At 45.6% G+C, this 14,568-nt stretch overlaps 1 protein-coding gene across 10 annotated transcripts in view; it reads left to right on the top strand.

Moving 5' to 3' along the window:
* Micu1 (mitochondrial calcium uptake 1) overlaps positions 1-12,121 on the top strand; it is a 202,000-nt gene extending 189,879 nt beyond the window's left edge. For all 10 annotated transcript variants that reach the window (XM_087185432.1, XM_021259601.2, XM_087185434.1 and 7 more), the window contains 2 exons: positions 9,921-10,010; positions 11,169-12,121. In XM_087185432.1, the coding sequence (XP_087041558.1) occupies positions 9,921-10,010; positions 11,169-11,326 (248 nt within the window). In that variant the 3' untranslated portion in view covers positions 11,327-12,121. The remainder of the gene's footprint in view (positions 1-9,920; positions 10,011-11,168) is intronic.
* Positions 12,122-14,568: the final 2,447 nt, after the last annotated feature.

The raw sequence follows: 14,568 nt of genomic DNA on the forward strand, positions 1-14,568 counted from the left end.
TTAGCTCAGTGGCACTGCATCTGCCTTGCAAGTGCAAGGTCCTGAGTTCTATCCCCTGTACCAGAAAAATAAAAGGTAATTTTTCTAAGGGTATAGTTTAGTGGTAGAGCATGTGTGAGGCCCTAGAATCAACCCCCAGCACCAAAAATAATTCTCTAAAAGTGAAGAGAATGAATATCCAAAGAGTAGGAAAGGGGAAAGCAAGTTGAGACAGTAAATTGAAAAGCCTGGCACCTGAGTCAGCTGCTCAAGAGGTTATGCTGGGAGGATCACTTGAACCCAGGACTTCGAGGCCAACCTGGGCAACACAGGGGGACCCTGTCTCAGAAAAAACATGCGACAGCCAGGGATTTAGCTCAGTGGTTCTGCTGCCTGCCTCAAAATTGCAAGGTCCTGAGTTCGATCCCTCGTACCAAAAAAAAAAAATATGACATATTAGTCTCCAGATGAGAGCTGGCTTGGGATAAAGGTTCCTTGCAAGGAGCCTCAGCTGGCACCTGTGCAAGCTCTCCTGATGCATTGTTCCCTGGCACCTTCTGTTTCCACTGTCAGTCGGGCATTAGCAGCCTTCCTGCTTTCCACACTGTATTCAAACTGACTCCACCCAGCTCCGCGTCACCCACTACCATACAAACACAGATCTAAAACTACTTCTTTCGGGCCAGGGATTTAGCTCAGTGGTTCCGGCGCCTGCCTCTCAAGTGCAAGATCCCAAGTTCAATCCCAGGTACCAAATAAATAAATAAGTAAATAAAACAACCTCTTTCCTCTTTCAGAATTCTGACCCAAAAGAATTCTCCTACTAGGGGCCCGGGGATTTAGCTCAGTGGTTTCGCCTCCTCCTGCACAAGGACCCAAGTTCGATCCCCGGTACCAAAAAAAAGAATTCTCCTACTAATATATACTATTCCATTGCAACCCATTGTATGTATTTCTATCAGATATTTCTCCCATGTATTTCTCAATCTTAATGGTATTAGAGGGTCCCCTGCTAAATTGGGGTTACCCTCTGCGTGTAGCAACTGAAACCACTGAGTGCCTAATAGTTCTTGAGAAATGATTACGCAAAGCTGGATGTGGTGGCAACTGAGAAGCTGAGGCAGGAGGACCACTTGAGCCCAGGAGTTTGAGACCAGCCTGGGCATCATAGCGAGACTGCAGGAGGAAATACTTACCTCTGTGGAAAAGATGTGATGAGGATTTTTAATGAAGCTAGATACAATAGTGGAAGATGGCAATAAATGTTACTACTAAATCCTATTGAAGCAGTCATCTAGAATAACAGTGCTCTGATTCAGGAAACCTGACTGCAAATTTTCTTTCTTATGGTGTATACCCTAAGTTAGGGACCGGGACTGCAGGTGTCAGCCCAGACAGGCAGGCTCCCTGGACCGAAAAGCGCCAAGCAGAACAAGGAGTTGTTACCATTTTCATTACAGTGGACCCCTGAGTTACAATCGGCCTGACATACAAACAATTTGGGATATGACCAGAATTTTAGTTATAACTTATAACCAGTCTTGATTTATGACCCGAATGCCAGCCACTTGTGCTTCCAGATGGCCTCAGATACAGATTTAACCCTTAAAGAGCTCTGGAAGGAACATTACAACATCCTTCCTGTGTGGAGTTGAGAAATCTGGGCCAATGTCTCTCTAAGGACACTGAGATCTGCCTGTATACAGGAGAGAGACTTTGAAGGCTGTGTAGAGGACCCTGAGCCTTCAACTGACCAACTTGAGTTACAACCAGCCCTCGAGAACGAATTGAGTTCATAACTCAAGGGTCCACTACTATACAGTACTGCATTGCTCTTGGCTCCTTAAATTTCCAGTTCTCCTAAATGCTATCCTTTCAGATTATATTGTGTATGTTATACTGTATTTGCCAGGTTAAAATGTGTGTGTTATACTGTATCTGCCAGGGGTCTTTGGAGAAGATACAAGAGAAAAGACAAATATTTGTCAAGGAAGAATCCTCCCCTTGGTCCACTCAAAGCTGCATAGAAGCTAAGACATTTGTATCACAAGCCTTTCCAGGGCAGAAGCACAATGTCTCCCCTAACTTAACCTTGGCATTCATAAGCCAGCTTTTGATTTTTTTTTCCACTGCAGTCCAGTAAGGCAGAAATAATCACATGGCCACACAGCTAAAGATTGGCAGCCCAATTTGTCAGATCACCTTTCCAACACCTTCACGTTAGGAAGAGACAGGCAGCGTCTATCTGGGTCACACTGGTGAAAGCTGTGTCTGCGAATCAGAGGCAGCTGTGGAGAACAGCTCCCAGGGCTACCTTTGTTACATGTGCTTCTCTTCAGTTGCTGTTTAGTACACTTTTTAAGTTGTCCCTGTAATTGTCAGTATGAGTTCTAATGCGGTGTCTCCCACTACATAGAACAGTGGGCCCTGTGGTCAGTTTATAAAGCTGGCCCCTCACAGCTCCCAGCTATTCAGTTATTTATCCCTGAACAAAAGCACTGAAGTGTTCCCCAATTTGGCTTTTCTTTCATCTGAACTGTTTCTCTTCAGGGTGACAGACTCATGGAAGAATTGGTATCATCCACATAAAGGATCAAGTGGACCTAATGTATATAGGGAAAGAATATTGAGCTCCACACCAGATCAGCTCATTACCCGCTAGCTTTGTGACCCTGGGCAAGTTATTTAACTTCTATAGATTTCACATGTCCTCTACAGTCACTTCTAGTTCTAAGGTTCTCTGATTCCAAGTGGACATTTGGGCCCTAATCACTTCTGAACTCTCCTGCTCAACTGTCATGGTGACTTGTTTTATTCAGTGTAGCTTCTGATATTATATCATACAAACCCAGGATGTGTTTCTTTCTGCTGTTGAATTGTCCAGTCGTGGACCATGCCAGAGAGAAAACTGGGGACCTGGCACAACTCATATTCTGCCTGAGCTATTCAAAAAGCCAGATGGTACCAGATTTTTCCAGTGCCTGCTGAGCCTGCTTCTACAAATTCCTTCTCATCCCACTCTAGTAGAAATCACCCAATCTTATCCAGGGACCTGAGCAGATTGGTGCAAAAGGAATACATAAGCTGAGTGTGGTGGCACTTGCCTGTAATCCCAGCACTTGGGAGGCTGAGGCAGGAGGATCATCTTGTTTGAGGCCAGCCTGGGCTACACAGTGAATTCTACCACTGAGCCACACACCACCTCCATAGTTCCAAATGTATGATTGTGTGACTTACACAGTGAATTCAAGCCCAGCCTGAACTACATATCAAGACCCTGGAGAGAGGGGGGTGGGGGGAAGAAGGGAAGAGAAAAGGAAGCAAGGGAGGAAGGAAGGAAGGAAGGAAGGAAGGGGAAGAGAGGGGAGGGAAGGGAAGCAAAAAAGAAAAGAGTCTCTGGAAACCCAAGCTTTCTCATTTTCATGGTTCCTTCATGCTCTATGTGCACATTTTACAGATTAGAAACTGGAATCCCAACCACCAATCAGCAGCATTCTGAGATAAAACAGTTTTTCCTCTGCTCTCACAGTACAATAATAAACAGAAGATTATTCAATCTCCGGTACTGGGGGGAAAAAGCTTGAATTTAAACCGAAGATTTCTGTGACCTGTGTAGATTTCTCCCCACTAGCAAGCAAGCGTTCAGTTCTACAGCAGACAGGAGCTGGGTATCCTGTAATTCAATTTATTGGATGTTATCTACCTGGAGACAGTGTCAGACCCACAAGGCTCACTTGTCCAAGACCTCCCCCATCCGATGCCAGTAACAAGCCCCAGGCAGTTTTACCTGTCTTCTGGTGGCCCTGTAAATGCAGGTTCCCGAGACTAGCCCTTTGAGTTGGGTCAGTTTGTGAGAGCTGTTTACAGGACTCCGGGAAGCATTTCTGTTCACTGGCTTATTGTAAAGGATATGTCAGGATGCACAGGGCAGTTTGGAAGAAGGAGCGCAGGGCTTCCATGCCCTTTATGAGTTCACCACCCGTGTTCAGTAGGCTGGAAATTCTCTGAACCCTACGCTTTGGGTTTTTATGGACCTTTCATTGAAACTTTGGCCATTTGTGGTCAACTTTCGGGCTGGAGGGTAGACCCGGAAAGTCCCAGCCTTCTAAAAATCATGCCTTGGTTTCTCGTGTGACTAGCTCCAGCCACCAGTCATCTCATTAGCATACAAAAAGACAGCTCACTTCGGGGAGTCCAGGATTTTAGGAATTTTATGCCAAGAAACAGAAGACCAAATGCATATTTCACAATATCACAGTCCTCAATAGGGAAGGCCAAAATTCCAGTGCCAATAGCTGATCCACATAGGAAAGTTGGGACCTGAGGGGAACTATTCTGCTTGCTGTGATTAATTATGGCTTTGTGATTCAGAGATGTTGGAAGCAATTTGAATGAGCCAACTCTCAGGACCAGCTGTCAAGCACTTACCATGTGATCTGCTGTCATCGCCCTTATCCCAAGAGCTCTGGGTTTGACAGCTCACCAGCTAGTTAGTTTCCTCCTGCTATGATTCATGCCCTGGAGGCCCGTCTGAGGATCCCGGACTGTGGTGGGCCACCCCAGCTAGACTGTTCCCTGACTGTTGTCATCCCAATGATTTGAGTCACAATGACTTAGCAGCCTTGGTTTTCCCTCTGTCATCCAAAGGACACCAGCGCCCTCTCCACATGAGACAACATAATCTATAGCTGTTCTGTGAAGAGATAGCATTTGTTTTTTTTGTTTTGTTTTGTTTTTGGTACTGGGGATCGAACTCGGGTCCTTACGCGCTTGCGTAGCAGGCAGCGAAACCACTGAGCTAAATCCCTGGCCCAGCATTTGTTTTTATTTTTGTTTTTTGGTACCAGGGATCAAACTCAGGTCCTTGCGCTTTCGGAGCAGCCAGCGAAACCACTGAGCTAAATCCCTGGCCCTAGAGATAGTCTCCAGAGGTTCCTATTCTACAACCACTTAATATCAGTTTAATGAGCTGCTCACTAAAAATTGTCAAGAGCTCTCACTGACATCACTGAGTATTATTTAATGGTTTATTTAGAGGAAAGAGCACCATCTTCATGAGGGGAGGCTGAGACTCAGAAAACCAGGGCAATCCTGCCCCGGGAAAATGGAGGAAGTGTTTGGAAAGAAAAAAGATAGACGATGGTCAGTTATCACAGTTAAACCATGAGATTGATGTGATGTACAGAAAAGCAGCCACTGGGCATGGAACAGGTTCCCATCCCCTTCTCAGGACACACTTCTGTGACAGCAGAGGGAAATCCATAGGTGATTGGTTTGAAAGCAGTTTCTTCTGCCCTCACTCCGTCTTCACTGAGTGCTCTTCTGAGTTGTAAACTGACCTTTCTGTTTCCTTCTCTGGGCAGCTCAGTTAGCAGGAATCAGTTCTTCCTGGGCCAAATCAAGTATCTGGGACTACAGGGCTAAATCTCCACACCTTAGAACTCTGTAGTCATTCAAGGCCCCAGAACTCATCTCACATCTTGTAAAAATCCTCCACAGTCTGTTCTGACTGAGTCTTTTACTTCCAAGGAGTATTGATTCCTGCTTCACCCTAACTCACATCCTGGAGGAAGGGCAGCATGAACCCAGAGCTATAGGAAGAAGCACCTGGCTCTTCCCACCCCCAACCCCCGACAGCCTCATCCCCCTCAAGCCAGAGGTGCGTGCGTGTGTGTGTGTGTGTGTGTGTGTGTGTGTGTGTGTGTTACTGAGAACTGAACTGCAGCCCCCCTCCCTTTTGTATATATTTTTGTTTTGAGACAGATGCTCAATAAGTTGCCCAGGCTGGCCTCCAAAATGCAATTCTCCTGCCTTAGTCTCCCAAGCAGCTAGGATTATAAGCATGTGGCATCTCTTAAGAAATCAAGCAACTCCATCAGGGTCACACTGCAAGTTGGCAGTGGAGGCAAGCCTGGGCCCTGGTGATTTTTCTGCTGCATCCTTGCTCCTCCACATGGCTCTGGTATTTCTGTGCTGACCTTGGGGGTACTGCAGTGAATATGTGAAGGTGACCAATGTGAAGAGAGATCAGATGCAGAAAAAGTGGCCAGACAGGCTGGTGACAGGAACAGAAATCACAGGAATGAAAGGAGGACAGAAGGCATGCTGACACCAGTTTTAGTTTAAGTTTACATTGCTTCTAGAAGAATATAACCTGATGATTATGCAGAGCCCTTCATGGCTGATTGATTCATAAATAACAATCAGTCCTTTTTTTTAGTGAATGTTTCACTTCCCCTCAAAGTGTGTCTGTTAGCAATAACATTGGACCAGGTTGGAGGATGGGAGAAGACAGTGGAAATTGCCTCATCCTTCCCAGATTGTCTTTCATGAGAAGCCAATTCTCATGTGACTGCTAGTATTTAACAGGAAATGTCACAGAGAGAATAGCAAGAGAAAAGATTTTCTACTGAGGCCAAAAACAAAATTTTTTGAAACTGCTTACTGGCCAGGCATGGTGGTACATACTAGTAATCCCAACATCCTGGGAGGTTAAGGCAGGCAGATCAAAAGTTCAAGCCCAGCCTGGGCAATTTAATGACTTAGTGAGACCCTGTCTCAAAGAGAGAAAGAGGACAGACAGACAGAGGAAAGATATTTTTTTTAAAAGGGGGTGGTGGCTGGGGATGTATCTCAGTTCAAAGGCCCTGAATCCAGTCCCTGGTACCACCAAAAACAAAACAAAACAAAAAACTTTGTACTGATCTAGTAAGACAGGAACCACTGGGGCCAGGGATTTAGCTCAGTGGTTCTGCCTTGCAAGCACAAGGTCCCGAGTTTGATCCCCAGTACCAAAAAAAAGACAGGAACCACTGCTTTGCTCAAGGGGCACAGCTGGAAGAAGACAGTAGGGAGGAAGACGGGACCTAGTGGACTTGGGGCTCCCTGCGCAGGCGCTCAGCTATCTGCCACGAAGTGAGATGGGAAGTCTTCTCGGGCACACACTGCGAGTGAGCCTCCTTGGCTCCCACTTCCCCTTCCTTTGGCTGCCTGCTTATTTCCTTGACTTTTTCTATCACATTATTTCCAGTAGGATGGAAATGCCAAGGAGACTATAGCAATATCAGTGGGTTTTTTTTTAAGGAACTCTTCTGATAATAATTTATTAGGAAAGTTGCCACTTACATGGATGTTCACTTTTTAAAAAAAAAAGAAATTGATAAAAACCAGGCAGGTTGGTGCATGCCTTTAATCCCAGCATTTGGGAGGCTGAGACAGGAGGATCCCTCCAAGTTTGAGGCCAGTCTAGGCTATACAGTGAGTTCAAAGACAGCTTGGATTACACAGTGAGACCCTGTCTCTAATATATATATTCCTTATAACTGAGAAATTTGTTCTTTTTTTAAAGCCAAACATTTATTGGTACATTATAGATATACATAAAGATAGCATTCATCATAGGGAATTTGTACCTGTACATGATAGATCTTGCTCCTTTTTTCCTATCCTCCCCCATCGACCCCTCTTCCTCTCCTTATTTACAAAAGCTTTGTTTCCATTTACTTCTTCTATTCTTTTTTTCTTGTCCCTTCTTTCCTTTACCCCTCCCCCCACCCTTGTTCCCCTTCTCATTTGAACATTTTTTTCCATTTTCCAATGTCTGCTATACATTTTGGTCCTTATTTCCACTTCCTTTTTCTCACACCAGAGAAAGAATGCAGTATTTAAACATGTGTGTCCAATTTATTTCATTCAAGAGTATGGTCTCAAGGTGCATCCATTTAGTTATAAATGTCTCAAGCTTATCCTTTATGTCAGAGTAGTACTCCATTGTATAAAAAACCACATCAGGCCAGGGATTTAGCTCAGTGGTTTCGCCGCCTGCTGTGCAAGCGCGAGGACTGAGTTCGATCCCCAGTACCAAAGAAAAAACACATCTTCTTTATCCATTCATCAATTGATGAGCATTTGGGGTGTTTTCAAGATTTAGCTATTAGAAACTATGCTGCTATAAAATGAGTATGTAGGGCTGGGGATTTAGCTCAGTGGTTCCAGCGCCTGTATCGAAAGTGCAAGGTCCTGAGTTCAATCCCCAGTACCAAAAAAAAAAAAAATGAGTGTGTGTATATTGCTGTGCTGTGATGTTTTTCATTCTTTTGGGAAGATACCAAGAAGGGGAATAGCTGGGTCAAATGGAGCCTCTAGTTCCAGTGTTTTTAGAAATCTCCACACTGATTTGCACAGTGGTTGCACCAGCCTACACTCCCACCAACATTGGAGAAGGGTTCCTTTTTCCCCACGGCCCCACCAGCATTTGTTATTAGTTGATTTCTTGATTACAGCCATTCTTTCTGGAATGAGATGGAATCTCAGCATTGTTTTAATTTGCATCTCTCAAATGACTAGTGATGTTGAACATTTTTTCATATATTTATTTGCCATTTCTACTTCTTCATCTGAGAAGTGTCTGTTCACTTCAGATGCCCATGTTTGGATTGGGTCTTTGAGTTTGGGGGAGGGTCTGATTTTTTTTAAATTCTTTATATATTCCAGATAGTACTCCTTTGAAGAACAGCTGGCAAAAATTTTTTTCCACACTGTGGGTTGTCTCTTCACTCTATTGGTGGTTTCCTTTGCTGTGCAGACGTCTTTTAATGAGATCCCAGTTGTTGATTCTTTGTGATATTTCCTGTGCAATCGGGGTTTTTGTTCATAAAGTCTGCCTACATCAATGTCTTTGAGAGTTCTACTTATTCTGTCTTCCAGCAGAGTTAGTGTTCCTGTTTTAATATTTAGATATTTGATCCATTTTAATTTTAGTTTAGTGCTGGATGAAAGATATGGGTCTAGTTTTAAGCTTTGACAAGTGGAAACCCAGTTTTTCCAGCACCATTTATTAAAGAGGCTGTCTTTCTTCCAGTGAAGGTGTTTGACTCCTTTGTCAAAGATAAGGTGGCTGAGTATGTCTGGAGTTGTTTCTGCGTCTTCTAATTTGTTCCATTGATCCTCAGGTTTGTTTTTTGGTCAGTGACATGCTGTTTTTATCACAGTAGCTTTGTAGTATAATTTCAAGTCAGGGATTGTGATGCTCCCTGCCTTGCCTTTGTTGCCCAAAATTGCTTTTGCTATTCTAGGTCTCTTCTGGTTCCAAATGAATTTTAGGATTGTTTTTTCTAATTCTGTGAGATATGCTATTGGAATTTTGATGGGGGTTGCATTAAATCTGTATAACAATTTTGGATGTATGGCCATTTTCTCTATATTGGTTCTTCCTACCCAAGAACAAGGGATACCTTTCCATTTTCTGATATCCTCTTCGATCTCCTTTTTCAGAGTACTTTAGTTTTCAATGTAGAGGTCTTTTACTTTCTTCATTAGATTGATTCTTAGGTATATCTGTATTTTTTTAATGTACAAGTCAATGGCATTAATCACATTCACAATGTTGTAGAACATTTCCAAAACATTTTTGTTAGCCCAAACAGAAAATCTGTCCCTATTAAGCACTAGTTCCCCAAACCCTTGAGCTCCTCCTCTACTTTCTGTTTCTTTCTTTTTTCTTTTTTTTTTTTTTTTTTGGTACCAGGGATCAAACTCGGGACCTTGTGCGGCAGACGGCAGCACCACTGAGCTAAATCCTGGCCCTCTACTTTCTGTTTCTATTAATTTACTACCAAACATTCTTTGCGGGGGGGGTCGGTAATCAGGGATCGAACTCAGAACCTTGTGCTTGTGAGGCAGACACCGGGACAACTGAGCTAAATCCCCGGCCCCACTACCAAGCATTCTTAATCAACTGCATGAGCCTCCTAGGCAATAGAAAAGAATGGAACCTGAGGTGAAAAGGAAAAGGGGGTTGTGAATAAAAAACCAAATTCTTGTTTTCCTTAACATGACTTAAACACAGTTGGAAACTTCTGGCTGAGTGGTTTGTGCCCACATTCAGAAAATCCTGATGGAAGGCCCTCTGCACAGCTAACTGAGTATTTCTCATATTCCAGTGACCATGCAGCAGGTGGCCAGGACCGTGGCCAAAGTGGAGCTGTCAGACCACGTGTGTGATGTGGTGTTTGCACTCTTTGACTGTGACGGTGAGTGGGTCCTCCAGAGTCGAGAGGGAGTCCTGAGCCTCGCTGCCCTTTTAGCTTTTGTGACCAGCATCAGTATGCGAGGCCCATGCTGCTCAGTAGCTCCTGAGACTGAGAAATACAACCCCAGGTCCTGGTTTGCATTTTCCATTTCTTATATGTGGGGCTTTTTGTTTATTTTGTTGTGTTTTGGGGTGCTGGGGATTGAACCGAAGCCCTTGTGCATGCTAGGCAAGCACTCTACTCTTCTTGTAATTCCAGTTTGCCTATAGGCCTAAATTAATCTATGACCGAAAGGATCTTAAACAGGGAGCACATTTTCAAGATTGCTTCATGTGTATTTTCACCAATTGCAATCCTAAGTGGCCCCAAATAAATGTAAATTTTCTTAGAAAAAAATGGAAACAAAAATATTACACCCAACTTTCTCCTTAGTAATGTCTCCAGAAAGTACATAGTACTGATATGTCTCTGTAGAATATAGCAGATGCTAAACCCTCTGCCAGATACTGAGAGTCGAGATAGAGGAAGATGTAACCCAGGCGGGGCAGTGCAAGCACGGGTCAACGGAGGTTTACCGGAAGTGTCTCCAGAGCTGAATTGCAAAGAGTGGGCAGGAATTGGCCAAGTAGAGAGGAGTGAGATGGAAGAAGTGCTCCAGGTGGGAACGTGGCATACACAGAGGCACAGCCAGGGACCCAGACTGGGGACCTTGAGTTCACTTGCATCCTCACCTCTGTGTCCAGCAGGACCTTGTTACTTGTAGTCCTGAGCAGCCGCACTGTTTGCCCTGTGCTCCACAGCATCCTCTGCTAGCCCCCTTCTAGCCCTTTACTCCACTGTGGACATAATTCATCTCTCCCACACCCCAGGAGTATTTCAAGGGACAAAATACGAAGCTTCTTTACTTCTGTATTCTCAAAACCTGGCACAGGCCCTGGCATACATGAAACTCTCATTCAGCTTTTGTCACACCACAATGAACTGTCACTGAGCTGCGGGTGGAGACATCAAGCAGACTCATTTATCCTGAGCCTAGAGAGCCGAGTTTGGCTCTGAGAGTGTGCTGGGCTACGCGGTGTCGATGTCGATGGTGGCATTTTCTTGCTAGCTATGCTTGAAAGCTTCCACTTACACTGTTGTGCTTGTCTCTTCCTGTAGGCAATGGGGAACTGAGCAATAAGGAATTCGTCTCTATTATGAAGCAGCGGCTGATGAGAGGCCTGGAGAAGCCCAAAGACATGGGTTTCACCCGCCTCATGCAGGCCATGTGGAAATGTGCACAGGAAACTGCCTGGGACTTTGCTTTGCCCAAATAGAAACCCAGACTACAGAGGGGTCAACTCCTGCACCCCAGGCACACTGGAGCCCCTAGAGCAGAGCCTCAGCTCTTCGTGCTGCTGCTTCCAACAGCAGTGCTCCCTTCTCTTGCGAGCAGCCTTCCACGGCTTCCCCTGTCCTCATGTTCCGCTAGGCTCTGACTTCCCAGTGACCATGCCCACTGGTTCTTAGAAGCCCAGACTCATTTTCAAAGCCCAGACTGTGGCTCCTGCATCAGCCCTCCCCATGCGGGAAGCCTGTGGACAAAGAATCTAAGGAGCCCTCCACACACCTGCCAGCCCTGGGAAACAGCCAGTCCTCAAGCCACTTTTGCCATGGATTTACCTTAACAAGAACTTCCTTGCTCTTCCTCCTGCTGGTGTTTTTAAGCTGCAAGTTGGGAAAAGTCTGGCAGGCAAAAGGAAGTCTGTGATGGATGATAATGACAATGACTTGGGCACCCTGAGCTGGCAGGAAGCCTGGGCCAGAGGAAGGTTCTGTCAGACGCAGTGAATCCGAGCCAAGGCCCGCTACAGGAAGGCAATGTGCTCAGTGGGAGCAGATTCTGAATTTATAGCAGTTGCTCCATGGCCCTTTCTGCTCCCTTCTTTCCTCGGGGCTAAGAGTCCATGCTTAAGGAGCAGCAATGATGGAGCTCCTTTTCCCTGCAAGCGCCATCTCCTCTCCAGCACGGGCCTCTAAATCCATGGTGTGGCTCACGGCCTCTCTGCCCTCTGTCTTAAACACTCATAAAATATCACTTTAATGGTTTGCAATAAAGACCCCCAAAGGCTCCTGTCTGCTTTATTTTAGCTAGGTTTTTTTTTTTTTTTTGTACCAGGGATCCAACTCGGGACCTTGCACTTGTGAGGCAGGCAGTGGAACCACTGAGCTAAATCCCTGGCCCCCAGTCTGCTTTATTTTAGGATCCTCTGAGCCCTTTTCATTTTTCATATCCACTGGCTTTCAGATCCCACTAGCAGCAGACCTGTTTTGTTCCTTCTAGAGTCAGTTTCTTTCTGATCAAAGGAAACCTGAGACACAAAGTGAGGGTATTTGGAGGTTGGCGGAGGCACTGTCCCTACAGTTTGGCTAAAGTATCAAGGGGTGGTGGGGTACATGAGGAACCATGTGATATGGTGAACCTGAGTTCGAAGAAACATAGCAACCAGTGTTGTGTGATGGACCCAGCTTCGCTATCCCCTCACTTGTTAAGAGATAGATTGAGCTAAGTGGGCTCCAAGGTTCCTTCCAGGTCTGAAAGCCACTGCCTCAGCTCTCCAGTCCTTGCAACCTCCAGAACCTCCAGGCAGTGCTCCCTGGTGACACATAACAGAATGGTGACACCCAGAACGTTGTGCTTCCACCAGAGAAAAACAGAGGTTTCCTCCTGCACCTGTGGCTCCAAAAGATGGTACCAGACCGAGCATTTCCACCAGAGCAATTCAGCAGCCACGTTTCTAACATGCTTTCAAACTCTCTCCAAGGAGTTTGCTGTTCTGCCCATCTGTCCTTCACTCTCCCTTTTGGACTATACCTAGAGCCCAAATGTAGGATTTGCACTGCTTGTTGTCCTAAGCCTAGCAAAATATGAGCAGTTCTTAAATTGGGGAAGGCAGGGTAGTTTGAGACAGGGTCTTACTGTGTAGTCCAAACTGACTTCAAATTTGCAACAATCCTCCTGCCTCAGCCTCCAGAGTGCTGGGATTACAGGTATGCACCATCACACCTGGCACAGTTCTTAAGTTTGTCCCAGAATCTCCAAATCACTCTCTCCCATTCTCCTTTCTCTACCCTGAAAGAGAAGGCCCTTTCGCAGACTCTATGGGACGTTGATTCCCCTATAAGAGGAGACCTGCCCATGGTCTGGGTGCACTGAGCCAGAAAGTGATGGCATGGTAGGGAGAGCACCCGTCTCATCTGTAGCAACTCAAAACCCAAGGTCAAGTGCACCTGTCTGGAAGGTACATACAACTCCACTTCAACTTGTCAGCTCCTAGGATTGCTGGAGGGAGAGGGGTACTCAGGCAAAGTGACAGCCACACCCTGGCACATGGGGTTAAATGTGCAGTGAAAGGTACGAGCTGAGCCATGCAGAGTGCTGGCTCCCACTGAAGTCCTGTGAGACAGGTGAGTCGGCAGCATGCTGAGAGGGAAAATCCTGAGAGCTTGGGTGTGAGCTGGGAAGCATTTGAGAACACATAAAGCTGATTTGTGCTGTCTTTCAAATTCAAATTGGTTTTTTCCCTAAATAGAATAACCTCCCTCTTCCTTGGGACTCAGCTCCAACTGTCCCCTCCTTAACCCCTCCTTGGTTCCATGTCTTTTTTGTGAGATGGTCACCCACAAAGTTTAGACCCAAATAACTCCTAAGTGAAGGAACTGACACTAGCAATGCCTCGATAAATCCTTCCCACACCCCCACAGCCACCCTCTGCTTTGGTTGTTGCTGTCTACTTTAAAAACAAACCGCTCTTCCTCCTGTAAGACCGAGGACCTTACCAAACGCTCCGAGGAGCTGACTATAGTGAAGCACACCCAGGAATCCCAGCGGTGCCTTCAGAATGTAAGACCAAGAGCCTTACCAAACGCTCCAAGGAGCTGACTACAGCGAAGACCACCCGGGAAGGAACACACCGGCCAAGTTGGGAAACAGACCTTTATTAGTCTGGCCAGACGGCACTCCGGAAGCAAAATAGCTTAGAGAGGCAACTGGCTCAGAATCCGAGGCTGTTTTTATAGGGGGTTGAGGGGGAAGTTAACATTGCAAAGAAAAGGGGACAAAGGTTAGTGGTCGACTGTCACATATTGATGGTTAGCAGACATCTGCAGCTTGTTCTAACAATTGTGGTGCCTGGAATATCAGTTCCGGATAAACAAAGAGTTGAGTAGTTTACTCTGGGACCCTAGGTCGGTTACAGATCCCTATCTAGCGTCTCTAGACTAACAAACATCTCCATCCATTAACTCACATTTTAATCACAATGGGGCTGGAGAAAAAGGGGCAAAGGTTATGCAGTCCCACACTCCAACCTGTGTGTGCCTTCAGGGAGGGAAAGAAACTCAGGACCCAGGCTTCGGGGCTTCCTTGACCTGGGGTTCAGCATCACCCAAACAAGCAGGGAGAATATGAGATTATTACTAAGGAAAAGCGGACTTGAGGATGTAACATGATTTTTTGTGTGTTTTTGTTTTTGGTACTGGGGATCGAACTCAGTCCTCGCGCTTGCACAGCAGGCGG

Source organism: Heterocephalus glaber, unplaced genomic scaffold (genome assembly GCF_053883595.1).
Source record: "Heterocephalus glaber isolate CG9 unplaced genomic scaffold, H.glaber_assembly_v1.0 deba00001497, whole genome shotgun sequence".
Lineage (NCBI taxonomy): Eukaryota > Metazoa > Chordata > Mammalia > Rodentia > Bathyergidae > Heterocephalus > Heterocephalus glaber.